Genomic DNA, 26,930 nt, shown 5'->3' with positions numbered 1-26,930 from the left:
TCCAGTGAAGCTGTGAGGAGGGAATTAATTTCACTTCGATGCCCTAAACTCCACAAATTCTCAGAGGTTTTGGGTCTTTGTGGGTTTTTGACTCCCTCCATGACTGACTCTCCGTGACTGACTCTCCATGACTCAGTCATAAATTAAAGCAGTGCTTCTGAATGGGATTCCTAATCACTTTCATTCTGCTAATGCATAAAAGTTGGTTTTTTTAGAGCATAATATTCAGGTGTGTTTGATACTTCATTTCAACCAGCCTGTTATTATGGGGGTACAGAAAGATTTTAAATTTATAGGCTCTGATATAGCAGATGATACTTCAATAGTAACAGCTTGTAAAACTTTCTTTTTTCATTTTAGCTAGATCAGCATTGGATGCAGCTGCACGCTGTGAGTATTCATAGACATGTATTACTGCTGTGACTTGCTTTTACTAATAACAGAAAGACTGATGAATTTTCATAGTTAAGAAAGTCTTAATTACAATTCAAATGCAATCAGAAACTAATTTTCCTCTTCCCTGATTTTCCTGAATTTCTGGTAAAGTCTGTTTTGTAGTTTTGGCTTGTGGCTTTTGATGACAGTGCCAGAGCAAGCAGCAGGGTCACAACAAGAAGCTGGAATAATGAGGTGCTTCGGGAACTTAGATTATTTTAAACTGCTATGTAACTACAGATGTGACAGTGTTTGTGTTTGCCCTCTTCCTTGAATTCCTTTGGAATATATTTGTCTGTTAGCCTGCCTGTGGTGTTCTCTAAAATCTTGGTTTATTTCCTTTTGAAAGCTACAAAACCTCCAAGATACAAGTGTGGGATCTCTAAAGCTTGTCCTGAAAAGCATTTTGCATTCAAAATGTCAAGTGGAGCAGCAAATGTAGTTGGACCTAAAATTTGTGTAGAGGATAATGTGTAAGTATTTTTACCTGTTGTTTCTAAGTGTCTCTTTCAAACAGTTCACTTTGCACTCAAAATCAGTAGTTTAAATTAGGGGCCTTTTGCAAACAGTTTGACTCCATGAAAAGGTCACATTGCACTGTAATCTTACCTCTGATGAAGCACACTTAGTGTTCTGCAGTAAATGCAGAAATGTATGTTATTTTAATACATGCAAAATACCTTTCACTTTGTTTCAGGTTTACAGATTTAAGGGTTAGTAGACTTTGTCAAGTCAGATGCACACTTGTCTCTAAATAACTTGTCCTTGTGCCTCTGATAGTAGTTCAGTGAATAATTGTATTCTCTTTTGCAAGTAATCTTTTAAACTATATTTTCTCAGTACCAATGTCAGAACATATTTTCTACTTTTCTTCTAATGTTGCCTTCAAAAGGGAAAAACAGTATTTTAATGATCAGTAGTTATTTACATGTTAACTAAAGTTAGTAAATTTTAAATGTGACATGAGGACAACAACTGCTTGAGACACAGTTTGGTTTTAAGTCCTCTTTTTAATAATATTTTTGACACATTATTATCAATAATACTGTACATAAAGTATTTAACTGGGTACTTTTCAGTAACCCCCATAAAGGGAATATTAATATTTATTTTTAGACTGTGTTTCTCCTCTTAGGTTGTTCCTGCTCATTGTCACCTAGAGTGTGCAGTTTCCTATAAAGTAATCTATCCACTTGATTTTGCAGATGACATGTCAGAAAAGACATAATGTTAGTGTTGTTGGACGGGGATTATTTTTAGTATCAGTCCAGTTAACGCCTTTGCCTTCCATTTGCATTGAAGCCACTCCAGTTTAGCTGTTTCTCAGCCCACACTATATTAGTACAGATAGCACGTACAGCAGCTGGTGCTAATGAATTCTAGAGCCAGAGGCAACTTCTCTGTGAACAACAGAACCCCACATAATAGAGTAAATAGGATAATTCATGTATAAGAGAAAAAAGTGTCTTGGTAGCGTTTTACTCCCTAAAGTAACTGTGAGAGTAGTCTCAAGTGATGTTAAAGAGAAGACTGTTTTTAGCACTGAGTAGCTGTGCAAGGCTGGCTTAGCTCGGGCCTGCTGGCTGGTGTGGGAGTCACTTTGCAGCAGAGCATCCAGTGTAGCTGGGGAGCTCGTGCTCAGCATGAGCTCACCTTGGCACCTACGGACTACAGGCTGCTCCTTCTGCTTTCCTTTCTTGCTGGTGACTTGCTTGGTGACCTTGGGCAGGCTTATCTAATCTCCCAGCGTGGTATTTATTTCTGCTGGTGTTACAACACATGCTACTCTCTCATTCTGGTTGCTTAATACAGGAAGCTTAGTATGTGGGAAGACTCAGGCTGATTCAATGATTAAAAGTTGTGGGAATACAAGTAATATTTTAATTTCAGGATCGCAGGGTTATATTGTTTGGGATTTTTGACTTCTTGTTTTAATGTCTTGCCGACTGATTAACTAAGAAAAGTTTTGTTATTTCTGTGCAAAAATGAGAAAATCCTCTACTAGCTATTTTGTTGAAGAAAGTGATGAAAATAAGGTAGTTGCTGGAAAAAGTCCTCTAAGCAGGCACTATAGTGCACATTGGATTCTGAAGTCCAGCTTTCCTTGGCAAACTTCTTTCTGAATTCCTTCAGAGGGGAATGTCTGTCAAACCTATCTGTTAAATCAGTGAATTTTTCTGATTGATTTTGTATGATCTCCTGCTTTGCTCAAAAGAGGTTTTATTTCTCTTTCAAAAGCTCTCAACTTGTTGCCTGTAAATTCTTGGGAGAATTCTAAAACTGATGAAGGGCTGCCCTCCTGTGTGAAGCTGTTGCATTGCAGCCTGTTGTGTTTGTAATGTTGCAAAAGCAGTCTCAAGTGTATAAAGTAATATATCTGAGCACTAAAAAAACCTCATTTTCTCTTGAGTAGCTCTTTTTTTAGAGAAGAGTTTTTGTGAACTCACACTGCAAAAAGGTTTTTCTGATTACTTTGTTTTCTTCATATTTCCAAGGCAGGACAGCAGGAACAAGTTTTCATAATTTGTCAATGATATTCATAGAGTATAGTGTTTTCCTATATATTAAATATAAGGATGTCACTTGACTTATGAAAGCACTAACATTGCTGAATGCAATTCAGAATGCAAGTAATTCTTCAATTTTTATTTTTATTATATAAAAATTTAATGTGAAGCAGGATTTCTGCTGCAAACAAATTGAGATACAGCCTTGTTCTCTATTGAGAGGCCATAATCCAAAATAGGAAAAACATGCTGGACTCATCATCAAAATATTAAATATTGTAATTGCTACTTCATGGGATTTTTACAAGGGGCTATATTTGTTTCTTTACCAGCAACTTCTCCATGTAGTTTTACTTGAGTGTGAAGCCAGTTGCATGATTGTACCACAGTAACCCAATAGCAAAATCTTGTCCTACATTCTTTTAGTAACTAGTAATTCTTGTATTCATATTTGCAGGTTTTGTCATCTGAATGCATTATAACTTTTTGCATGTGTGGAGTTTCAGTGTCTAGTCAGCTTAGTATTAGATATTTTTCTACTCGTGCTTATTTACGAGAATTTTGTCATTAAAATGAAAGGAAATTCTTATTATTTTTGATAAATTAGATGCCTACTAAATTTTGCAGGAGGAAATGAATGGATTCAGAACTTCATTGCCTTTATTCATTTATGTTCCAGTCTTTATTTGCCATATGTTTTTCTTGTTTAGAATGAGTGCTCAGACGTGACATGAAAATCACGTGATCACAGAGCAGAAATGATCCTCCAGTGGCTAAAACACTTCTGGAGTTCCTTGCTAACCAGAATTGAATTCTGAATTTCAGCCAAAAATTTCAAGTATTTTCTTTCAGAAATCACTGAATTAGAGTTTTAATTTGAATCACAGTTTTTGGCAGATAGTATAACTTCAGAGACTAATTAAAGAATATGAACTCTATCATCTCTGATTTCTAGTTGTTTAAAATCTTTTAAATTCACTCTGCCAAGAGTTGCCCTTTTCTGGTAGTCTTTCACAGCCTCTCTGAATACTGAGTCTGTTTCTGATACTTGGCTATTCAGTTTGCCTATCCTCTAAATTTATCTTCTGTCTTCATGCAAAAGACAGCACCAGAGAGGAAGATTTTTGACATACTTCTATGATAACCATTTCTGGTTTCTAGCCTATCACCAAGATGTTGGCATGAAAAAGCTGACATGGAAGCTGTGTGTGTAAGGATGCATGGCTTAGAAAGGTGTTCAGACATGACCAGGAAATGTGAAGAAGAAGAAAATGTGAAAAAAGTTTTGAACATAACAGGATTGTACACATGTGCAACCTCTTCTTAAAGCCAGCTAGGGAGATTAAAGAAATCCTGGTGAGGATGGAATTAAAGCATCTTTTAGAGTGTGTTTATAACTAAGGGCATGCGTGCACTTATATGCTTTTGCTGAGATGCTTTCTTTAATCTCAGCTGAAGGCTTCTTCATTATCTTAAATTATGTAATTGTTCCAAACTTCTGTTTGTCCTGTTTATGTTACCTTTTTTAATCCTAGCTTCAAAATGTTAATATTGGGATATCTGAGGCCTGATGGTAGAACAGAGTTCTTCTCACTGTGTGACCTGCCAGTGAACAGGGATGAGGGGCTCTGGAGGCTTTCTCTCACTGGAGTGATGCACCGTGGTCTAAGGCAGCAGAGCATCCCACCTAAACCTTAACATTCCTGTTACCTCTTCTTTATTGCTCTGAAGGGCTTCCATTTCACAATGGGACACTTCTTTTCGGCCCCTTTGTCCCCCTAGAGTTTGGTCAATAAATTACTGTCACAGATTCTGACATGTTTTTTGGTATGTGTGATTTAGTCCAAGATTGTATGCAACTTTTGCTTAAATCCCATCAGTGTGCCAACTATTTTTCTTGCAGTTAGGTTTCCTGTTAGGTGTTTGAGTAGCTAAGTGCTTTGCTTTTCTTGTTTCTTAATGTGAATTTTAAATGCTTCTGTTCAGTTAGCTTTTAAACTCATGAACACATTTTTGTTCATTGTGTTCTTGCAAAAAAAGCTCAAAATGTTGGTTATGTGACTGCGCTGAGCTCCATAAATTAATATTTGGTTCTTTTTAAAACATTAATATCATAACTACATAATACTATTTTTGTAGCACTTTTAAGGTACAGACATACTTTGAAACCATGATGAATCAAATTAAATCAATACAACTGGGGATAATTGATTATTCCTAATTCAGCCATGCTTCAAGAACACAGATTAGTTCAAGATTTTGCTTCATTTAAGTACTCATGAACATGCAGTCTCTTATCTCTCATAGAACTTGATCCTATTTAAAAACCAGAAATATTTCACATCAGAAGATTGTCCCATTAAAAATAAAAATATTTATTTTGTTTCAGTTTAATGAGTGGAGTTAAAAATAATGTTGGCAGAGGAATTAATATGGCCTTGGTCAATGGTAAGTGACATTTTAAGTGGATGGGTTGTCTTCATTTTAAAATTGTTTTTGAAATTTAAGGTGAAATACTATGGGGTGAAAGGAAAGCACCAAGGAGAAAAGGAAGTATTCAGCTTATTTATACTGAGATCATGTCAAATATTGGCACTGACACCTTGTTACAAAGCAGAAAAACATTTTTGTTTCTAAAAATGGGTTGTAAAAATAGTACTGTGGAGTGCTGTGATGACTGCTTTGTTGATACATCACGTAAATTCCTAATGCACAGAAAAATGGAAAAAGACAAAAAATGTCTTTTTGATGCATGCTGCTTCTTTTGACCTTGCATGTTGCCACCACTAATTAAACTTTAGACCGTATTCTTCTGTTGCTCTGTTTTCAATGAAACTTCTTTAGCATCTTTAACAGTTCATTCTTTCCTCACTTGAATCAGAATATTTGGTCTATAGATCTTGTCCATAAATACATCATGTTAGGTAATTGTGTTCAGGGTTTGTAATTTTCATTAAATCCAAACAAGTTTAGCTATGTGTTACCTTGAAAGCTGAACTGAATGTCAGCACTGGCAAATTTGTCTTTATGTCTAGGAAATGATTCCTTGTAGAACTGAGATTGCACTTTGTTGTTTCCCTGCAACTTAAATTCTTGTTATTTGTGGATTGTACTCAGATTCACATCATCTAAAACATAACTTGAACAATACTTCCTAATCCTGTGTTGCTTTCCTAAATTGTCTCAATCTGTTCAAAACCAAGATACCTGTCTTGTATTTTATAGCTCCAGTCTTTCTGTCTTCTAAACTTTAAATGAATGTGCATATTAAAAAAACCTCTACCTCCCATCAAATACTTTGTAGATGTCCTTTGTAGACAGCATAATAAAAGAAGGTAATGAGATATACTATATTCTCCACTTTTTTCTGTTTATTCTGGATGTTTAAATCTACTTACAATTTCCAGTCTCTAGCAAAACATGCAGTCTAATTTTAACCTTTCTGACTTTCCATGTGGCATGAAAGGCAGTCTAAAGCTGTACTGTCTATTTTTGCAAAACCAACTTTAAAAAAAAGGCAGATATATGAACTGAATATTCTTAGTTGGTTTTAGAGCCTGTGGGTGTTACCATTTATTTTAGACTCCACTTGAAGCAAAATGAGAATTTTACCTAGAACCATGGAATGATCTGTGTTGAAGGGACCTTTAAGATCACCCAGTTCCAACCCACTGTGCCATGGGCAGGGACATCTTGCACTAGACCAGGTCGCTTAAAGCTGCATCCAGCATGGCCTCCAACTCTTTCAGGGGTCTTCTCACTTTTTTCATCTTACCTTTCCCTGCACTTTTTCACAAACCACTACACTGTGTCCATAAAAGAAAGGTTACCTTAATTCATTATCTAGTGTCTTCTCCAGCACTTTGTCTGAAACTGTGTAAGAGGTGTTGGGCATATTATGTGGAAAATAATACTTTTGGCTATACTTGATGGCACCAAATGTTTCTTTTTTCTCTTTTCCTTCAGGTAAAACAGGAGAATTGTTAGATACTAAGTTCTTCGACATGTGGGGAGGAGGTAGGTGCAATTACACTGGCCAGAGAGAAACAACAAATGTGGTTTTTTTCCTTCCTTCTTGTCCGGACTCCATTTGCTGTGTGATTTAAGGTGATAGTTAAGGGAGTGTTTCACCTCTACCTTTGTAATGGTGAGAAGAGTGCAGCTTTAAAGAAACACGAGTTGTTGAGGTTGGAGGGAATGGTGTGGATAATCGAACAGACTTGTTCTCCAGGGTAGTTCCCATTAGTGATTATGTCTTTACATAATATAGATTAAACTCTTTCTATAAAATAAGAGTTCTCTGATGCATTTTAGCTTTCTTTCACTCTGCATCCTTTTATGAAGATATATTTACAAATATTATATATATTTATATGTACAAATACTGTCTTTACAAATATTCTTAAAAGTAATGTCTTTGCAGAAAGACATCACAGGTGTTTAAATACAGAATTGTTGCTTATTATTAAATAGTTTTATGTTCTCTTTCTTTTCAGATGTGGCACCACTTATTGAATTTCTGAAGACCATCCAGGATGGAACGATTGTGTTAATGGCAACATATGATGATGGTGCAACCAAGTATGTAATTGATTTTAAACAGCAAACATTGCTTAAACTTTTACATGCTGTTTTATACTGAAAAAAATACATTATCACATAACCACTTTTAATAAGATTTTGTTCTTCCAAGGTGACAGATTTGAAACTATACTTCCAGTTTATTAGTTTTATAATGCAGATGTGATTTGGGCACAACAAAAATCAAACTAAAACTAAGCAGATATAGGTGCACTGATTTTTCTGTTGCTGATAGCTCATTCTGTCTTGATCTAGTAAATTCAGATAGTTCTAACATAAGAATGTGATTATGAGAACATAACTCTGGTGTAAAGTGTCTGTTCCATCCAGCACTTTCTTCAGATCAACTCCAAGACAGAGTTTGGTGGTTACAGGATGGCAGAGACCATTCCCAACAAGCCTTGCCTGTATCTTTACATCTAAAATCACAGAGGTTACTAGTGTGAGCCGTGTATTTTTTAGGCTCAGTGTTTTACTGTTCCACCCTAAAGCTATTCAGTTGATTAATCTAGATGTAGCCTAAGAGGGTCTCTTGACCCAGCTTTCACAACTTGGGTCAGATTCAATAGATACCAATATTACTATGGAATATGTATTATAATCCACTCCTCACTTAAGTCATCCCATCCAAAGGATTGCCTTTCACAATGAAAATTCAAACTTCTTTCCTTTTCTGCTGCTGTTTTACTAATAACTAACTTCTTTGTTAATGTGATCTGTACATTTCTTTTTTCCTCTTTTGGTTCAGTTTGTTATCTACAACTTGTCTGTATTTTTGATATGGAAGCAGCTTCCCTGTGACTAACTCCTGACTTTGCAGTGTGGAATCTTCACAGTAAATAGTCAAATGTGTTTACATTCACTGCTTTTAGGAAAGAAGAACGTAATTTACTGGGGTTTTAGCCAAGGTTGGATCTTCTCTCAGTTGTTCTGTTCAGTTGTTTTGTTACTTTACATGTTACCTTCTTCCTTTTCTTCTTTGCTGTTTTAGGCAGAAGGTAGGGTTAGTTTTGCTTTCAGTAATCATGTCAGAGCTAATGATTTTGAAAGTTTGTAGGTAGATAGAATATGGCTGAGCAAGAAGTTGTATTTGGCCTTGTCATGCAGACAGACAGGAACTACTGCTTCCTGACAATACTGCAGCTACCTCTGTTGTAAACATAAATGCCAGTTCTTGGAAACAAAATTGTGAAGAATCAAGCTGCCCTAATGCTTGACAAAAGTTGGACTACGGGTTGGGCAAATAACATCCAGAGTATTTAATAATTTTCATAATTTTTGCGAAAGTGTGTCATATAGCTGTATCTCAATAGGTGGTAATAATCAGAAGTTTTGTGTCTTGTTTTGGTAATTAGACACATTTAATAACTTAAAGGAAGAAATAAAGAACTGCTATTTGGAGATTTTTGGAATGATATCTTACCCTACAGAACTTTTTTCTTTTCGATACTAAAATTATCCTATCTGGGTTTACAGGCAATGAACTGTCCTGTGGAGCAGCATTCTGAGTTTTGAATTAAGTGCCCCAAGCAGATGAGAGCTTACTTCAGATATTCATTTCATTCTTCTAATCTAAAATAGTTTTTACTTTATCTAGACTTCAGTTTGAGCCTGCAAACAATGTTTAATTTAAAGGCTGACTTTTAGTTGCTTGGAGAACTGCTAACAGAATTTGAGATGTAAAATTCTCACAGGAGAGGGTTCTTAGCTTTTGTTGGTGTAGTGATAGGTTTACATCCTGGTTCCTTGAGGTTATAGAATGGAAGAGCAGCTCTCCTTGCATCAGGTGATTTCAGAACTAACCTTACCTGATTCTGTAAGATAGATCTTGCCCAATATTGACTTACTTAAACTATATTAAATAAGATCAAAGCAGAGTGGTGGGGTGAACAATGAAAGCTCTAAGGGCATGTGTTTTATTCACATACAAACTTCTCTGGTTTTCAAGGCTGAATGACGAAGCACGGAAACTGATTGCTGAATTAGGGAGCACATCCATTACCAACCTTGGCTTCAGAGACAACTGGGTCTTCTGTGGTGGTAAAGGAATTAAGACTAAAAGTCCATTTGAACAGGTTTGTGATTCTGTAATGTCCTGGAATTTAACAGCCTGCATTAGTAGAAGCATAGCATGATTTATAAATGCCATGCACTTGTTTAAGATGAGTATCAACTACTGCAGTACTGGCACACAGTGTTATTTTCAGGTTTTTTCCTTGAGTAGCATCCTCCTTTTAAATGTACAAAAAAAAAAGGATTCTTTGGTGACTCATAAATAAGAAAAAAAAAGATCTTACATAGTGTAGATCTTACTATGCCGGTAACTAGATTATTCATCTTTTTAATGAACCAAATTAAACTGAAGAATTCAAAGCTTTCTGCCTGAGTTGCATTTTAGATGTGCTAAGAATTATAACCTTCCAAGAGATAAGTGGGTAGTTATGGTGTTGGTGTTCTCAGCTGTTAGCTTTGCTCTTCTCTCAAATTGCTGCCGTCACAATATTTGTGAAATAGAATATATTCCCATATTTAGCTGTTACAATTCAGCATGTGCCAGTGTTGCCTTTAATTTCTGGTAAAAGTAGCAGAGTAAGGAAGATGTGTTTTCTTCTGCCATCTTTGTAAGGGGGGAGAATCTAAGTGCAGAAACAGTGGCACTCTTGGAGGCAATCATGCCTTACCTGACTGTAGATAGTTGCTTGGTGGGTAAATTTCTTTCAAATCTCACTATTTGTTTTCATTGCCTTGTAAATTTAGTATCCTTATTTATTTTTACCTAGTGGTTCGTGCTTTAATGCAGTTGGTCATTTCCTTGCTTCTTTCTTCCTAAGCAAACATCTATAATAAAATTTTAAAATGTTTTCCCTGTATGGCTTAATTAAATCTTGTCTGAGCAAGATACTTTAAGTGGTGAAAACTTACAGATTGTTACATTTGATTCAAAGTACAAGAAGTTAATAATGATGTCTTTTGTTTTCCATGGCATGAAAATAAATACAAGTCTTAAAGCTATGAGTTAAAGCAAAAGGATAAATGAGTTCTCATTAATTGCTGATTGATATTTTCCATTTATAGCATATAAAGAATAACAAGGACACAAACAAGTACGAAGGCTGGCCAGAAGTTGTTGAGATGGAAGGCTGTATCCCTCAGAAGCAAGAGTAAATGAAACCAGAAGAAAAGAAAAAAGAATATGGAAGAAAATGCACTTTCTGCTATTATTAGAGAGAGGGCTATGAAGGAGACTGTACTGTAAAAATTATTTTTAAAGCATGCAGCCATCTTGTCAGTGTGTGCATGAGCACTGATATTTTGAATATTGGGATTATTTATTGCTAACACACATAGAAATTCTTTTTTGTAAATATGTCCAAAGTGAAAGAAACATCCAATCATTTCTATGCAGGTTTCCTAAAAGCACAGTATTTAGTTTGCCTGTGGTAAATAATACTTGTAGATAACTGGCTAATAAATTATGTATGTGGACAATAAACAGATTGTGACAAATGTACTGTCCTCTTAACAGTGCAATGTTACTGTGACTATGTAAACTTGGTGAAATACTGTAGATTTTAGTAATATGTTATTAAGGAGCTTTAATTTTTTTTTATCCTCTGCCTTTTTAATGGCAGCATCAATTTTTATTAAAGCTATTTGGTTATTCTAATACCAAGTGCTCCAAAAATTTATTTTGTAGTCCCCCATCGAAACTGATCAATCAGCAAAGGAAGATTACATGATAGTATAGCACAGATATGCCATGAAAAGAACAATAGAAATTTTTTTTTTCTATCGTTAGGGGATGAACTAAGGTAAATATATAAATAGTATGTATGATATGTAAAAGCAGCTTGGAAGAATTTGTACTTAATTTGAAAGTGTTTACTTGATAGAAAGGAGCTGGCACATTAAGCAGCAGTACTGTGGCTGATTTTTTCAGTTTTCATTGCAGCTTTTGTACCGCTGCTTAACCACTGATTCTGCCTGTGGCTGCTGAGCTGCAGTGGCTGGTCATGCAGTGAGTGTGCGTGATGGAAGAGCTTCCTCTCTTAGTTCTAACATCAGGAATAAATTTCCCATCACCAAGGGCCTGTTAGAAATCTGCCTTGTAGAGAGAGTTGTTTCAGGGTACGCGTTATGCACCTTCACCACCTACAGCACTTCTCATGAGCCGAGGCAATCCCTTCAGTGGAGTGTCAGAGAGAGCCTTGTGTCTTGGGTTATGCAATGTGTGACTGGTGAACTAAACTGACAATGTTTCCTCCATCCTTTTTTTTAATGGAAAAAAAAAAGGACCAAGTTTAAGTGGCCTTATTCTTTAGCTTGTATCAGAGCTGTGTGAAGACCTTGGTTTCTTTCTTAACTTGTATTTTTTTAAGTAGGGCCTGCTTGAACTTTTCCTGGAACTGAGTTATACCATACTAACTGACCATGTCCATATTCACAAAATCTGGGCTGACACAGGACTGGCTTAATCTCTTTGTGTCATGAATTCTGGTATATTCCTCAAAAACTTCAAGCTAGTCCTATGGGGTGAAAGCTACAAAGGCTTTTTCAGGAACCCACAGTGAGTTTTACAGAGAGGCATTAGAAATAGTATTATTGTTGATGTTTTGTCAGCCAAATTCTGTGCACTAAAAATTTCAAGCAATATTGAGAATTACCTTGTAAGAAAAATAAATTATCTCTGTTACCAGAGTAAGACTGGATTCTGAGTTATCTATGTTTAACTAGCTTTTTAAATAATAGGAGTTTCCTTCAAGATTGTTAGAACTTCCAGATTTTCCTGTGTAGGAGGATGTGTTAAAATCATATGTATTTTTTCACTGAAGTAAAATCCCCTTCTCTAATCAGTTTGAAATTCTATTTCATTACTTAAGGCTGTAGTGAAAAGCTAATTGTCTAATTCCTGGAATTTTCACAGAAATACAGTTCTGTTGGTGTATATGCCAGTATTGGCTATGCTACCGTCAAGAATAATACCAAAATAATTTTGAAGTTACTTAGCAGAGTTTTAAGAGGAAGAAACCATATTTGGCTGCATTAGTAGTTTTTCTGGACTACAATTGTCTTCATTCTTTTGGCTTTGAACACCAATGAACATGACATCTTTCTTCAAATTCAAAAGTTCAAATTTCCTCTACAAAATTAAATGGAGAATGTGTGCCTTTATTAGCAATCCACGTTGAGTAAATATATCATGATTCTCCTAACACCCTTAAAGTTGTACCTGCAATAAACCTTTTAAACAATGAATTAAAAAAATAAAATGGTAGAATTAGTTTTGTTCTATCTTAAGTAATTTGATTCTTAAAATTTTGATTAAGATCTTCCTCTTATTCTCTGTGTCCTCACAGCTGTATGGTATCATATTGAATAAGACTCTTGTGAAATACTTCAAAGTCACACTGGAGTGGCCATACAAATGGGGTCTCCTTGCTTTTCTGCTTCCTCATGCTCTGTTGACTTGCTGCAAGATCTGGTCCTGTCCTCTCTGCCTTGAGCAGGCAAGTTACAGTATCCTGCTGCTGAGATGAACTCTGAATCTTAACAGAGAAACTTTCTGGTAATCTGTCTGCATTTCACTTGAGTAGCCAAGCTCAAAGGTAACTATTCTGGCCTCTCTTCAGCTGGAGAAATCAGTTGCAAAGACAAAGGTGCATGAATACCTGTGTGGGGCAAAGCTCCAGGATCCATGTTTTCCTATACACGGGAACATTTGTAGCATCTTGCAGACTTGTTGAGAATACAGCAGCAAGGGAAGGGAAAAGTTGTGAGGTATGTCTGCCTCAAAATGCAGAGCTGTGAGAAGAGAGGGGGAAGGACACAAGAAGGTTTCAACCTAATTTTCACCAAGGAATACCCAGCTGGGATTCAAGGGATTCAAGTCACCTGAGGATGACTTCAATGTACACCACAGCTCTCAACTGCTTTACTAGTGGTGCTTTATATGGATTAATAGAAGTCCTAAGAAATAAACTGAAGGGGTTCACTGCCTTTATGTACCCTCTGGACCTTCCCTAGTGTCTTTCATGATCCAGCTTTTTTTTTTTTTTTCCCTATGGAAAAAGCAGACCCTTTTACAGCCTTAGTTTCCTGATTGCCAGGTTGGAAAAAAGCTTTATTTTGCTCGGCATGTTTTGCTTTCCAGGTGTCTTACTGTGGCACATAGTTTCCTCAAACATTGAATTGACTGCTAAATGCTTGATGTGTATGTAATGTCTCCTAAACTGTTTGGGTTTTCTGCAGTCTGAGTGTTTTTCAAGAATAAGTGTATTAATAAAATAAGAGGCCAGGTGGGTAATTTCAGAAGGGGAAATAATACTGCCACCATAAGTGCTGGCTGACTTTCCTGTGTAAGGATGGGAAGGGCTGCAGTGCCTCCCTTACTGACTTGGGTCATGGCTAAGCAAAGGACTTTTTATTGATGAAATCCTCTTCAGTTTTAAGGCCCTAAGGCCATAGCCTAACCTTAATACAAGGGGCTTGTTAAAGAAACTTGAAGAAACATGTAAGACTATATGGGAACTTGGAGGCTGAAGCAGGAAAGTGTGAGAACAGCCCTTGACCTGTTCAGTGATATCACGGGGTGGCTCCTGATGCTGTACCAGGGATACAAGGGGCCCTGCTTCTCACCCTCTGAGCAACAGGCCAACAGGGCACAAACACCTGAGCTTCAGCCGCATCCTGCTTCTGCCTCCCTGGGGGTGAAAAAGTGAAGAATGGCAACAGACAACATGCTCTACTTGAGACGTTTCTTTGCATTTCTGGTAATGTTAAAGCCCCTTTTAGTTCCTCCTTGCTGCCTCTGTAGTTATCCCTTTCAACATTACAAAGATCTAAGGCATCCTTCTAACCTAACTCGGGTTAAAACAGATTCCTCAGATAACACCTCCTGTGCTTCACTGCCCATCTAGGTGAGTTGGCTCATGTGCTGTCCAAATCTTAGCTGAAAATTAACGATTACCTTTTAGCAATTTAAAAATTGATGACTCTTAGGTACCTTGATGACTCTTAGGTATCTTTTTACATTCTTCCTTGCCCTATGTTCTCCTCTCCAGAACATGCAAACCAGTGCCTTTCATCTTGTATTTCAATTGCTACAATCTCTACATCTGTAATCACCTGTGGCCTTAGGAAGGTCTGTTCCTTTCTTAGGGTGTTGTCCATAGCATGATAGAGATACAGGCTCAGGCAAAAACATGAAAAAAGGCACTCCAAACTGAGGTGAAATCATGACTCCTCTTTGAGCTTGATGGATAGCAGTGGAATAAAGTGCTATCTTCTGTGGAACATAGCTTGCAAATGTTTTTTGCTACCAAATGCTATGGCAGTCTTCTCTAATTATCCTTTTCAGCCTTGAATGTTTCAGCACTGTTTTTATCAGTCAGCCTCAAGTTCCCAGGTCCTGGCAGCTGAATAATCCCATTGAAAAACTTGGTGGATGTCTTGATTTCTGACTTTTATATCTTAGTTCTCACAGATGCCTCAAAAACACGTAACCCACCACATAACCTACCTCGTGTTAAGTTTTGTAGTATATTAGTTAATAAAATGAACATCATCTGTTTATTATCATTTGAAGTGTGCAGATATGAAAACTTTGTTTCAGGGCATTAGAATATACACAGAGAGAGGCAGGGATCAACACAGAGTACTGTAATAATCCAGCTACATTGTCTACTATGTAAAAATGCATGGAAATTGCTCGCTCCAGCCTCTGGGAAGATTCTGATCCCTGGAGGCAGCTAAAGCAGCTACTTAATTCTCTGTCTCTTGCTGATCTTACAAATAGTGAACAGGAAAACAAAACAACCAAAACAACCCCAAAACAATAAACTACTGAGCTCAAATAATATTTCAAGGTTATTTAAATGGTCAAAATTGTATTATCCCAGGTAAGGTCTCAGCAGAGAGTATGGTACTGTTCTGTCTGGACTTAGTGCTGCTTGCTCATCTCCCATCCATGCTGCCAGTCAATCCTGTGGCACAGCCTGAGGAACCTGTGGGTTTATTTTCACTGCTGAAACAACCTGGGCTCACAACTCTCTCTTCAGGGTGTTCCACCATGATATGTCCTCCTTATCCAAGTTTTCACATAGAAGGTGTTGAAGTCTCCTGTGACAGTGCCTTACTGGCATGCACCCTTCCCACAGCAGATTTGTGGTCCTAAGATAATAATTTGGTTAGGCCAGTGGAGATGGACTGGCCAAATGTGGAGTAAAGGTCCAAACAGAAGATCATGTTGCTGAACATTCATTGTTGCTGAACTGATGTTCCACAGATAATCCACATAAAGCAGTGAAATACCACAACATAGAAGATTTATTTCCTTCTTCCTGACCTACACATCCAATAAAGAGTGACAGTTCAGAATCTGGTCACCATCTTTCCTGGGAAAATAACTGACAACTAGGAAATTAATTCTTCAAAGTAACTTTGAAAGCCTCAGCCAACCTGTCCCAAGATTCTAAAAACTGGCTGTTAGTGTGGAAGAAGTTCAGGGATTGCAAACCCATCCAAGTTCCCTTGATTTCAGTGGGAGTACTTACTGCTGGAGCTGGGATTTCAGTGTTTGTAAGAGGCACTTAAGAGAATAACAAAAAAGAAAGTATGCAGAATACTAACTGACCATTTACAAAATCATAGGAAGTGTTTCTCATCAGTGTGTATGAACTGAAATAATTGTAACTACCCTGATGATCAAAACCCCTAACATTTATGCAGTTCTCTGACTAATTTCCCCCAGCACATGCAAATAAAAATCAATTAAAGACCACTACAATATTAACAAAACTCTAACCAACAAATCTCAAGGGCTGCAGTCTTATCACATTAATTTTGGAAACCTTTTACATAACTTGCATAATTTAAATATTTACAAAATATAAACAATTTTGTCTTATCAAAAATAGTTCTTTGCACAATTAAACAACAGTAATCCTTTCACATGATGCTTTTTAAGCCAGGCATTAAATCACTGCATGACAATAAACAACCTTTCACAGATGTAAAATAAAATTAGGCCAACATATGGAGACAGAGAAAATGTTATCATTAACAGCTTAAATATTTTAGTGGTGTGAGCCAACCCGTAAATTACATTGTGCATTGAACTTACTGAGGATGCAACCTAATGAAAAATTCTAGCTGCTGATTCTATAAAGAAAATATGTTTTAAAAAATCCTTTGCTTCATGGCAGATTCCTTTGGGCTAAATCTCATGTGGTTGATTTTGATAATGATGGTGAACCACCAGTGAGATGGTTGAATGTGGCAGGTTACTGCATAGAATTCAAGAGTAGGGTGACAACCAGCTGACTCACAAAATGTGTGCTCAGGTACTCAGGAAATGCGGGTTTTATTTCCTTCAAATATCAAAGTGTATTTCTGTCCCTTCTCAGACCTGTCCCTTGTGTGTTTGAAGGAGAACCTGTTAAAAATCCTAAGGTTGCCATTTGGTAGTACCCATTCACATTCACCAAGCTGTGCTCCTGCCTCTCTCCCCTGGGCACAGGTTGACTCTCCTTTTCCAGGCAGACACTGCTGAACTCTCTGCAGCCACACATGTTCCTCACTTCCCGACACATTTCTGCACATCATGCAGAAGGCAGTTTTCTGAACGGCTGCAAAGCAAATGCTTCATGGTCAACAGCTGAACTCTTTCCCTATCTTTGTGGGGTTTTCTGAAGTCTGCAGAAATGAACTATCTAGTGGATCCATCTAGTCCCAGTTTTAAAAGCACAGACATAAGGACTATATCTAATGTGTCTTACAAACTCTCTTTAACTCTTCAGTCTCTGGCTAATGGGATCTTGAGATTTCTCGGCTGTACCTACCCACCACATGGATCTTCAGGACACTGTGTCTATTAAAGGCACAAAAAGTTTAGCATCTGTCCCTGCTCGCAGAGTAACACCTTCAAACGTGTCATCAGGAGTCCTTTTTGCTGTTTAAGCTGTCCCTGCATGCAGCCTGATGTTTCCTCAGCTGTTGTTTCAGTCGAGGCATGCTGGGGCTGCCCCCTCTGGCAGTACCTGTTCCCCCTGGGGCCGACCCTCTGAAACCCCCGGGACAGCAGTGACCGCTGCCCCGGGGCAGCTGTGTGCACCACGCTGGGCTGACGGCTTGGCCACGTTTCCTGTGCCTGCCCTTACTTGCAGGTGTGCACGTCGGTCATGGTCTCGCACCTCCTGCAGCGCACGTAGCAGCACCAGACGAACTTGCACTCGCAGCGCTCCACGTGCCGCACGACGTGCGTGTTGTAGCCGCGCCCGCAGCACAGCAGGTTGCAGCCCTCGGGCCCCTGTGAGGTGCGGTTGCACTCCCTTCCCTGGGTGCCGGGGATCCCCAGCTTCTGGTCTTCCACGCAGTAATTGGGCGATTTGTTCACGTACAGCAGGTCCTCTTTCCCGATTGGTATTTTTCTCTGGCTTTTCTCTTTCCTGCGTAGCTTTTTTTTCAATCTGTCTGATATCTGTATGCTGTTTTCATACTTATCCTTCAAGAACCGGCCAATCTTTTCAAAGGATGACATGGTTTTCCAACAAGTTTTCACAGCACAGGACCCAGAAACACCATGACAACGGCAGTCCACAGACATCAGCTTCGCTACGGCCTGCAAGCAAAGGGAGAACAACATTTTGATGTGGTCTTTCATTCACCAGGAATGCTGCCTGACATCAGTAACACAGAGGTCTCAAAGTATTTAATATTACAGCTGCCACTGCCATTTCCGTAACAGGGAAGTCAGAGCACATGTTAGGAACCAGGTTTCCAGTCCTGGACCCCCACTGTGAGAGGCATGATCTTCAGATGTGCTATTCATTTGCAGTTTGCAATGGGCATAATATAGCAATTCTGATCACAACAGCAAAAGCTGTGATTTCTGGATGGCTTTTCATTCTGAAGGATCCTAAATGCCTGTATGACATGTCCTGTGTTGCTCCTCCCACTCCTGGAATGCAAAAGGTTCTCATGGGTGAAAGGGTCTAGTGCGGAATAGCAGAAGGGCAAAGATAGGACAGGGCAGGTCAGAGCACCCTTCTTAGACATTTAATGGGCAAGTAAGTGCACAGTTATGCTGCCTTTTAAGGGTGCTTTACAGCTACCATGAAGCTCAGTAAACATTCACAGCCTTGTTTGTGACTAAGGCCACAGACATGGCTGAAGTCACACAACAGTGCCTGGGCAACCAGAGGGGCTCAGCAGCCAAAGCAGCGCAGGAGGAGGCACCCCAGGGCCAGCTGCTGGAAGAGCAGGAGGATGCCCACACCTCTGAGCTTCACAGCAAGTCTGTCAAAATGCTCACCATGGCTTAGCAGAGGTGTCTTTGGCTCAGGTGTTCTGTAGTAAATCTCAGGTGCTTCTCACTTACAGTCATAGGCCCTGTTCTTTCAATGTAGACATAACTAGTTCTAGAACGTGTTTCTAGTGTTTCCAGTTTCATAATGGCTTTATTTAACACAGTTAGATAATTGCATTCATATTACTTCTGTAACTGTTAATGTTTTAGCAAGGTTTCCAGTTGTTGCCAACACTCAAATACCCTTAGATGAGTTACTTTTCCATGCCCATGCAGAAGCAAGGGCTGTGCTGAACAGTAACTGTCTGACAAAAAAAATTATCATTCAAAATTGGAAAAATGCTATTAAATCCTCTCTATTTTTAATTTGTATGTAAAATTATCTTTTATATTTTGTTTCTCTTTTCCTTCACATTTTTATTAGGTCATCTGTCTTCTGACAGACTTTTTGTCCTTGGATTTTAAATGCTCATCTGCCTCAATCACTGGGTAGTCAGAATATTAATCATTAAGAGGTAAGAGGATTTAATAGCATTTTTCCAATTTTGAATGATTTTTTTTTGTCAAGTAACTAGAATTTTGAAGCAGTTTTAAAGCATATTGCTCTACTAGATTTATAAGGTTACAGATGTAATCCTTGTTTTCACTTCAGTACAATAAGGTACTTACTACGAACAGAAGGATCCAGAAATTGTCAGAGGAAGCTCTGGACATGCCTGCTAGGTGCTAAGGGTGAGTTACTTCCATGTGGGCAAGTAGCCCAGCAGATGACACTCAGAGTCTTTCTCTGAGGATGAATTTAACAAAAGTAGAGGGAGACAGTTTTGAGACAAGAGCAGAAACTGATGTTGAAGTCTTAGACTGATATCAAAATATAAATATGTGGCATGCATTGGAAGGGTATGGATGAGCAGATGAATGCAAGAACTACAAATGTGGTTCAGTGTCTTGCTTCCCAGCTGCTAGGATGAGCAAACTTTCAGCCTGGCCTCCAATATACTTTACATTCCCAGCACAGGGAGGTCACATTTTGCTTTGCCTGATCACAGAACATGCTACTGCCTCTCAGTCTGCCATGTGAACTTCAATGAAAAAGCTCCCATAATTGAACATCTAGCAAAATTTAGGGATTAGACATCTTTTCCTGATATTGCCAGCAAACCTGAGAGCACACCTGTAGAGCCAACATGGCCTTCAGGTGGGTCACACCTGCAGCACACACCTGTGTCTCAGCAGTGCACAGTGACTGCAGAGTTACTGGGACCATGACTTCCAGACTGACTGCACAACCATTTTAGATCCATATGGTGAATCCGTCCTGTTATTCGTTAAATAGTGAGAGGATTCTCCCTATGAAACAAAATTCCATGGATAGCCTCAGAGGAGCACTGTTACAGTGGATAGATGTGTCATTCTGAGCAAGCTGAGACAGGCTTTCTTAGGTGGGTTATGACTGATAGACTGATAGCTTGTGAGAAATGATCAGTGTGGAACTGAGCGGGGTCCACAAGCATTGTGGTCAGCCACAAGCCCACCTGAGCAGTTCCTCCTGCCCCTGTTGCCTTGGTGGTACAACATGAACAAAAAAAGTGCAGGGTTAAATGATGAACAGGACAAACACTGCTTTTTTTAATATTAAACCTGAGAGAAAGATCATTTTTAAACTGTCTTCCTTTCACTTCCTCTCACCTTTCACAATGCAATTAACAGAGGGAGCAGCACAGGGTGGGAATCTGTGGCTAGAACAGAGAGATGGGGCAGAAAGCAGGGGTTGATTTGCCGCAAAGAAGAGTGTCAGTGAAATCACAATCTGCATACCCTCTAATGCCAGTTAATGCTTAACACCTCCAAGTTAAGCCTTCTGTTTGCAGGCACTGTTCTCAGCTGTGAGACAAAGACTGCCAGGGCTTGTTTTGTCACAAGAACTGATGCCTGTAATCAAATGTCCCAATTTCAGCCACTGAACTAATATGATTATTCATGAAGACAAGCACATGTCCCACCAGAGCTGCATCACTTTAGAAGAGTTCCAAACTCTTAGTGAGTCTCTTATCAATCCACAAATATCAGCAAAAACAAACTCTTTGGTAAGCCAGATTTTTCAATGAGAGAACACAAGTCCCACATCAAATAAATTTCCACAAGTGGAAAAGTGAGCAGAATGTTTCCAGTGGTAAAATAATACTGATACAATGATAGTCAACCCATAGTGCCTGACTGCCCACATCCTTTTGTGTAAGGAGGAGAAGAGCCCAACTCACATATGCACATCTAAGTACACTGAAAATTGCCATCCAAAAGATGATGAATGCTTATCTTGCAGCAGAATAAGGATGCAATCTGAATCTTCTGAGAGTTAGATTAGTGCACAACTCAAAACACACAGACAGAGTTTTAAAATTTTTATATGTTGATATGATAACTATGAGATGTCGAAGTGTAAACTAACATTTTGTACTGAAGTAGAAGAGAAACGAGAATTCTGCACATACCAATTCTGTTACTAACTCCAAACAAACACAGAAGTATTGTCCCTGGAGGACTGCTCTTGCAAGACACCAAACCAGGAACCTGATAGTATTTATTACAAAAGGCCATAAGATATCAAAAAATCCTTCTTGTCAGCCCAAAAACATGAAGGCAAACATATACCAGCATCTCCTAGTTAAGATTTGAAAATACAAAAAGGAAGAGTTATGCTAAACTTTACTTCAGATAATATTGCTGCTAGAAATCCCAAGTATCAACAATAAACATTCTTTTTCATTCTGGACAGTGATCAAAATATTTGCTTTATCCTACAGTTTGCCATTAAATTACAAAATATTTATGCATGGAAGATGACTATATATTTCTTCCTTAACTATCTCGCTCTATAAATATGATAAACAACCCTTTGCTCTTCCCTTAACGAAATAATCATTTAATCTTCAGTTCCTCTTATTAACATCTCCTACTACAAGAAAACAATCACCTTTCCTTGGAGATGAGTTAGCTGACTGGCATCCCATAATTAAACCCAGAGTAACTGTTCTCAGCTTTTATTTAGATTTAAAGTTTGCTTCATCTACTTCAGTTATGAAAAGGATCTTTGTCACAGCACCATGGAATCATGGAATGGTTTGGGTTGAAAGAAGCCTGAAAGATTTGCTGCTTTTCCAACTACATAGCTTAAATGAAATAACACATATTACCTGTAAAAATTACTTCAAATTAAAGTAATTTTCGATTATACCACCATGGCTCTTATGATGGCTTACTATGGCTATTCCTTGTCCATGGCAGATAGGAAAGTTGATCACAGTAAAACCCACTGATGCTGCTTACAGCTACAGGAAATTTCAGAATCACAATGGAGTCCATCAATATGTGTAGTCAAAACCAGAGGTTTTTCCTTTTTTTTTTTTCCTTTAGTTAAATCTGTGTCACTGAGCAGAACAGATTTAAAGTATTATGGGCCCAGAGAGAGCCAGTAAAGATAAACTCTCCAAGGAAACAGAGAGAAGGTAATTTTAAAGGAAAAATAACAATACAAATCTCTTTGTATTCCATTCCAGAAGTAAGATCCAAACACTAGATTACAGGCTCACATCTCCCTGTATAAGCTATTTCTGCCCCTATTTTACATCCTCAGCAGGACAGGAAGGACAGTCCAATGTTGCACGCTCAAACACACAGTTTTCCTCAACAAGTTAGTTGGAAGTTCTTTGGGCAGAAAAAAAAAGCCATCCAAAATCAGTCTCTTTCACTTCTTTGGTGCATGTCCTAACCAATGGGCTAGGTTACGATCAGACCGTGAAGTCCGAGCCTTTTCTGGGTTAAGTAAAGGTGGCCCGTCCACCTGTGTCAAGTCCGGGAAAAGCGCATCTGGACTTTCACTCAGGGCTCCCTCTCGTCAGACAGGTTGGATCGCCAGGTACCACCAGTGTCGTGGCCCTGTAACGGCATGAATGCTAAACCTTTGCGACGTATCCTTCCGGTTACACCTCAGTGCGATACCCTCGCGGATATCCACCTTGACCCAGTGCCGGGGGGGAACTCACCAGGGCTCCGGGTGGAACCCACAGTGTGGGAACTCACCCTGGACGCCGGGTGGAACCCACAAGCTGACATGCCCATCCCGTTCGCGGACCGTTATCGTCCAGGGATGGGCCTTGCTGGAAGGACATAGCCCTGTCGTACAGTTGCCCGCAGGCTGGCCCTGGGACCTGACGCCCGCTCCCCGAGGGATGGAGAAGGGAGTTATACTCCCACCGTTTACCCGCACTTCATTGAATTTCTTCACTTTGACATTCAGAGCACTGGGCAGGTTTGAAGGTGTCTTTTCTATCCCATGTTTTTAGAGAAAACATTAACTCTTGATTTCCCCTCTGAACAATGTTAAACTTGCACTCACAGGTGTGGACTGCAGACTGTGGATGAGTAAGGAGGCCTTGTGTCCAGCTGGCATTCAGTATTAGAGAGAATTAAAAATGCAGGTCACGATAGTGACAGAATAATCGGTGACAAAAATCATATCGTATCATGTTGATAATAGGACTATTTCAACAGGTCATCAAATATCTAATTAAGATAAATTTACTATTTAAGCACTGCGGATCTGTTACTTATTTTGTGGGGTTTATGCTAACATTCAGAGATTAGCTGGGTAAAACCAGCTCTGATCCTGAGTTTGTACATGTTTCTTTGGTGATGTTACTGCTGCTCTTGCCACTGAATACCTGCAGCCGAGGACCCGCCTGCTTTGGCTGGTGCCATTTAGCCAGCGAGGGCGATCGAGCTGTTGCTGCCACACCTGCACGACACCTACCTGCCTCCCGGCCTCGTTGTTGTGCAGGTTCATCGCCGCCAGGCCGCTCCTGCCTGTGAGGTTCTTGAAAGGCACGTCCAGGAACGTCCTGCTGAAGGCCATTCCGTAGTGGATGTCGTCGGAGCAGCCGCCCCAGTGCCAGCCCTGGCTGGGCGAGCCGCCGTGGCGCAGGCTGACATCGCAGGAGCACTCGGTGGCGTTGCCCGCGCTGCACCAGCGCGTCACGGCGTGCACCAGCGCCGCCGCCGCCACGGCCGCCACGAACGCCGTCTCCTTGGTGCCTGCGGGCGGGAGGGTTACCGCGGGCTGCTCCCACCGCCCGCCCCGGCTGCACGCAGCCATGGGCAGGCCGGGTGGCTATTACAGGGGAACAGTCACAAGTTTAAAGTCATCACGCCTTGGACTGCAATGCTGACTTGTTCAAAGCAGTGGATGTTCATGCCCCAGAAAGACTTCATCTGACCATGCTATTAGTGATGCTGTTTCTCGCTACTTGTACCATGCAATTTTTGGTACCTTCTTTCTAAATCTGATGAGGAATTTTATTTGTCTCAGAAATTTTCAAGCCAAATAATAAATAAAAAAACAAACTCAAAATTAACCACACTTCAAACCCCTTACTCTCTACTCTGCTTTTCACTATTCATATTGATTAGAAGAAGAAAAGGTCAGTTTAAATCTCAGAGAAGCTGTCATGATCCCAGGTTACTTTGGTACAGGGCCAATACTTACCTTATGCTAAATTTAGCACACATTGATGTTCTTCTGGTTCACAAAGGGAGCAAAGAGCCCCCAAAATCTTGAACCATGCTGAAAACAGGATGGCACAAAGATTTTTAGGCCATGTGCTTTTCCTAGCAATAGCTGGCCATGGGAAAAACAGCAGCATGAAAGGCCTTTACGTCTCAGACTATATCTCAGAAGAATCATGGAGGGATCAGCCTGGGCTTCTTACACCTGTCCCAGTCTCTGAAACTTCTGGCACAATGTGACACACAGCTTTACACTGTGTTAAGCAAGGCATACTCTAAGTATATTCAGTAACAGTGAGTGGTCAATAAATGAAGCTAAAATTTTACTGAAATGGGCCAATTTTCACTGTTGTGAAAATTATTTATTTCCAAAGTTCCTGCTCATGGGCAGGAATATTCCTATTTGTTTCTCCTGTTTACATTAGTCTGTGGTGCCAGTACCATCATAAAAGGCTTCCACAGTACACACCAGTGAATCTTAGTGGGTGAACAGTGGCACTCGTTTATGGGTCTTCAGGAACCGTCCTTCCTGTTGAGCAGGACTAACACACATATGGCCCCATATAGTGGGGGAAACTCTCATTTTCTTCCCCCCCCCCCCCCTTTCCTTTTTGGAATATGCATCACTTTTTATTCCTCACTTTATGTTTTCATGATTAAAGCTTGGGGGCTTTACACTGTTTTACTACAAAGTGAAGATTGCATGAACACAAGTGAAGTACCACAATACTTAAAATCACATCCATCACACAATCAGTGACCAGGAAGCTAAAAAAACCAAAAACCAAAGTTATGGGATCTCTGCAACTTGCAGGAAGTTGTTGGTGAGACATTTGATATAAAAAACTCACCCTTGCGGCAGTAGAAACTCCAGTAATTTCATCCTTATTCTATGCAAGAAAAAAGGATCTCTGGTTTCACTGTGCTGATCAGCACCACATAACTGAGCACATATGATATATTTTAAGTATTTCACATTGTGTTTAGTAGCCTGAGCTGACTTTTTTACCTGCAAGGGACCTTTCAGAAATATTGTCATAAGCCCACTTACTTAGTAACTGTGACACCAGGGGATAAACCCAACCTAAGTCTAAGAACAACAGTATTTCAATGTAGTTAAATGAATCTACCTACGGGCAGCGTCATCCACTGGCGTACCACGCGAAAATTACAAGAAACTACAACAACGTTGCAAAGACAAGGGCAGGTTTCGCCTGCTCGGTGCATTCGTGTGCCTGCGGTACCTCCCGGCACGGCTGCGGGGACCGCCCGCCCGGCTCTGCCCGGCTCTGCCGACGGGCGCACGGTCGGTCCCCGCCGCCGCCCCGCGGGCTCCTGGCCACGCAAACGGAGAACCCCGGGGCACCCGGGCGGCTCCTGGCCACCCAAACCAGCACCCCGGGGCCGGCGGGCCCCGCCGTGCGGCAGCGGCCCCGGGGCGGTCACTCACCGCTGCTGAGCTGCTGCCCCAGGGCGGCGGGGCCGGCGCTCCCGCGGCGGGCGGCGGGCGGCGAGCGGCAGTCCCAGCGCTCGTGTCGGAACTGGCTGCGGCACTCCTGGAGGCCCAGGCGCGCTCCCTCCCGGATCGCGGGCATCAGCTCCGGCTTCTGCTGGCACAGGTCCTGCTGCCGGCGGCTCAGTGGAGGGCTGGCGCAGCCCGGCTTCTCGGGCCCGCCGGCGGCCGCGATGCCCAGCCACCTGCGGAGGCAGCGCCCCGTCAGCGCCGGGCCCCGACGGACGCGAGGAGACGGGCTCCGCGCAGCCCTCCCTCCCCGACCCGGCTACTCACATCCAGGTGCTGCCGGCGGCGGGGCAGAGGGCGAGCAGCAGCGCTGCCCGCAGCAGGCGCGGTCCGAGGGGAGCCCCGCGCCCCATGGCAGCAGCATCCAGCCCGGGCAGCAGGGGCCGAGGGGGGCTGTACCCACGGGCACCCCCTACTCGGGCTTCCCCCCCTCGAGGGGGCAGCTGGCGCGGCGAGCCCCGGCCGTCGGACGGCCCTCCTGGGGAGGCTGGGCTGGCAGGGAGGGCGGCAGGAGGGGACACATAGGGAGCGCTCCGTTCCCGTCCAGGTGAGAAAGTTGGGATTGATGTTTTCCCCGGCTCCTTCCCCGCCTGTGCCTCCCCGCCCGTGCATTGGCCGCCCGGGGGCCGGGGCGGGCCGGGGTGGGCCGGGCGGGGGCGCGGCGGGGGCTCCGCTCCGCACGGCAGCGCTCAGCACGGCCCCGCACGGCTCTGCAGCGCTCGGCACGGCCCCGCACGGCTCTGCAGGGCTCCGCACGGCTCCGCTCCGCACGGCTCCGCTCAGCACGGCCTCGCAGGGTTCCTCACAGCTTCGCACGGCCCCGCACAGCCCCACACGGCTCCGCTCCGCAAAGCAGAGCCCCTCACAGCCCCTCACTGCCCCTCACTGCCCCTCACTGCCCCTCACTGCCCCTCACTGCCCCGCACGGCCCCGCCCCTGCCCCTTGGGCTGCGAGGCGCCGAGAGCGGCTGCCGGGGGTATAGCGGGGTCCGGGCGCGGCAGAGCAGGGCTGAGGGCA

General features: G+C 41.2%; 2 protein-coding genes across 2 annotated transcripts in view; one reads left to right on the top strand and one right to left on the bottom strand.

Annotated features, from left to right (window-relative positions):
• The window catches only part of FAM3C (FAM3 metabolism regulating signaling molecule C), a 29,984-nt gene extending 18,792 nt beyond the window's left edge, over positions 1 to 11,192 (top strand). Inside the window, exons 4-10 of the mRNA XM_063396760.1 lie at positions 361 to 390; positions 785 to 908; positions 5,332 to 5,390; positions 6,909 to 6,959; positions 7,439 to 7,523; positions 9,472 to 9,598; positions 10,599 to 11,192. Of these exons, the coding sequence (XP_063252830.1) occupies positions 361 to 390; positions 785 to 908; positions 5,332 to 5,390; positions 6,909 to 6,959; positions 7,439 to 7,523; positions 9,472 to 9,598; positions 10,599 to 10,688 (566 nt within the window). The 3' untranslated portion in view covers positions 10,689 to 11,192. The remainder of the gene's footprint in view (positions 1 to 360; positions 391 to 784; positions 909 to 5,331; positions 5,391 to 6,908; positions 6,960 to 7,438; positions 7,524 to 9,471; positions 9,599 to 10,598) is intronic.
• Positions 11,193 to 11,806: 614 nt separating this feature from the next.
• On the bottom strand, positions 11,807 to 26,413 carry WNT16 (Wnt family member 16). Its single transcript, XM_063396758.1, has 4 exons — positions 26,180 to 26,413; positions 25,841 to 26,088; positions 23,639 to 23,919; positions 11,807 to 18,141 (listed from the first exon to the last, which is right to left on the bottom strand). The coding sequence occupies exons 1-4, from the start codon at positions 26,263 to 26,265 to the stop codon at positions 17,677 to 17,679; spliced, it is 1,080 nt and encodes a 359-aa protein (XP_063252828.1). The 5' UTR covers positions 26,266 to 26,413; the 3' UTR covers positions 11,807 to 17,676.
• Between the last annotated feature and the right edge of the window lie 517 nt (positions 26,414 to 26,930).

The sequence above is a fragment of the Prinia subflava genome, chromosome 4, assembly GCF_021018805.1.
Source record: "Prinia subflava isolate CZ2003 ecotype Zambia chromosome 4, Cam_Psub_1.2, whole genome shotgun sequence".
Taxonomy (NCBI): domain Eukaryota; kingdom Metazoa; phylum Chordata; class Aves; order Passeriformes; family Cisticolidae; genus Prinia; species Prinia subflava.
The sequence above is the reverse complement of the archived record's forward strand: the minus strand, read 5'-3'. Positions and strand labels throughout refer to the sequence as shown.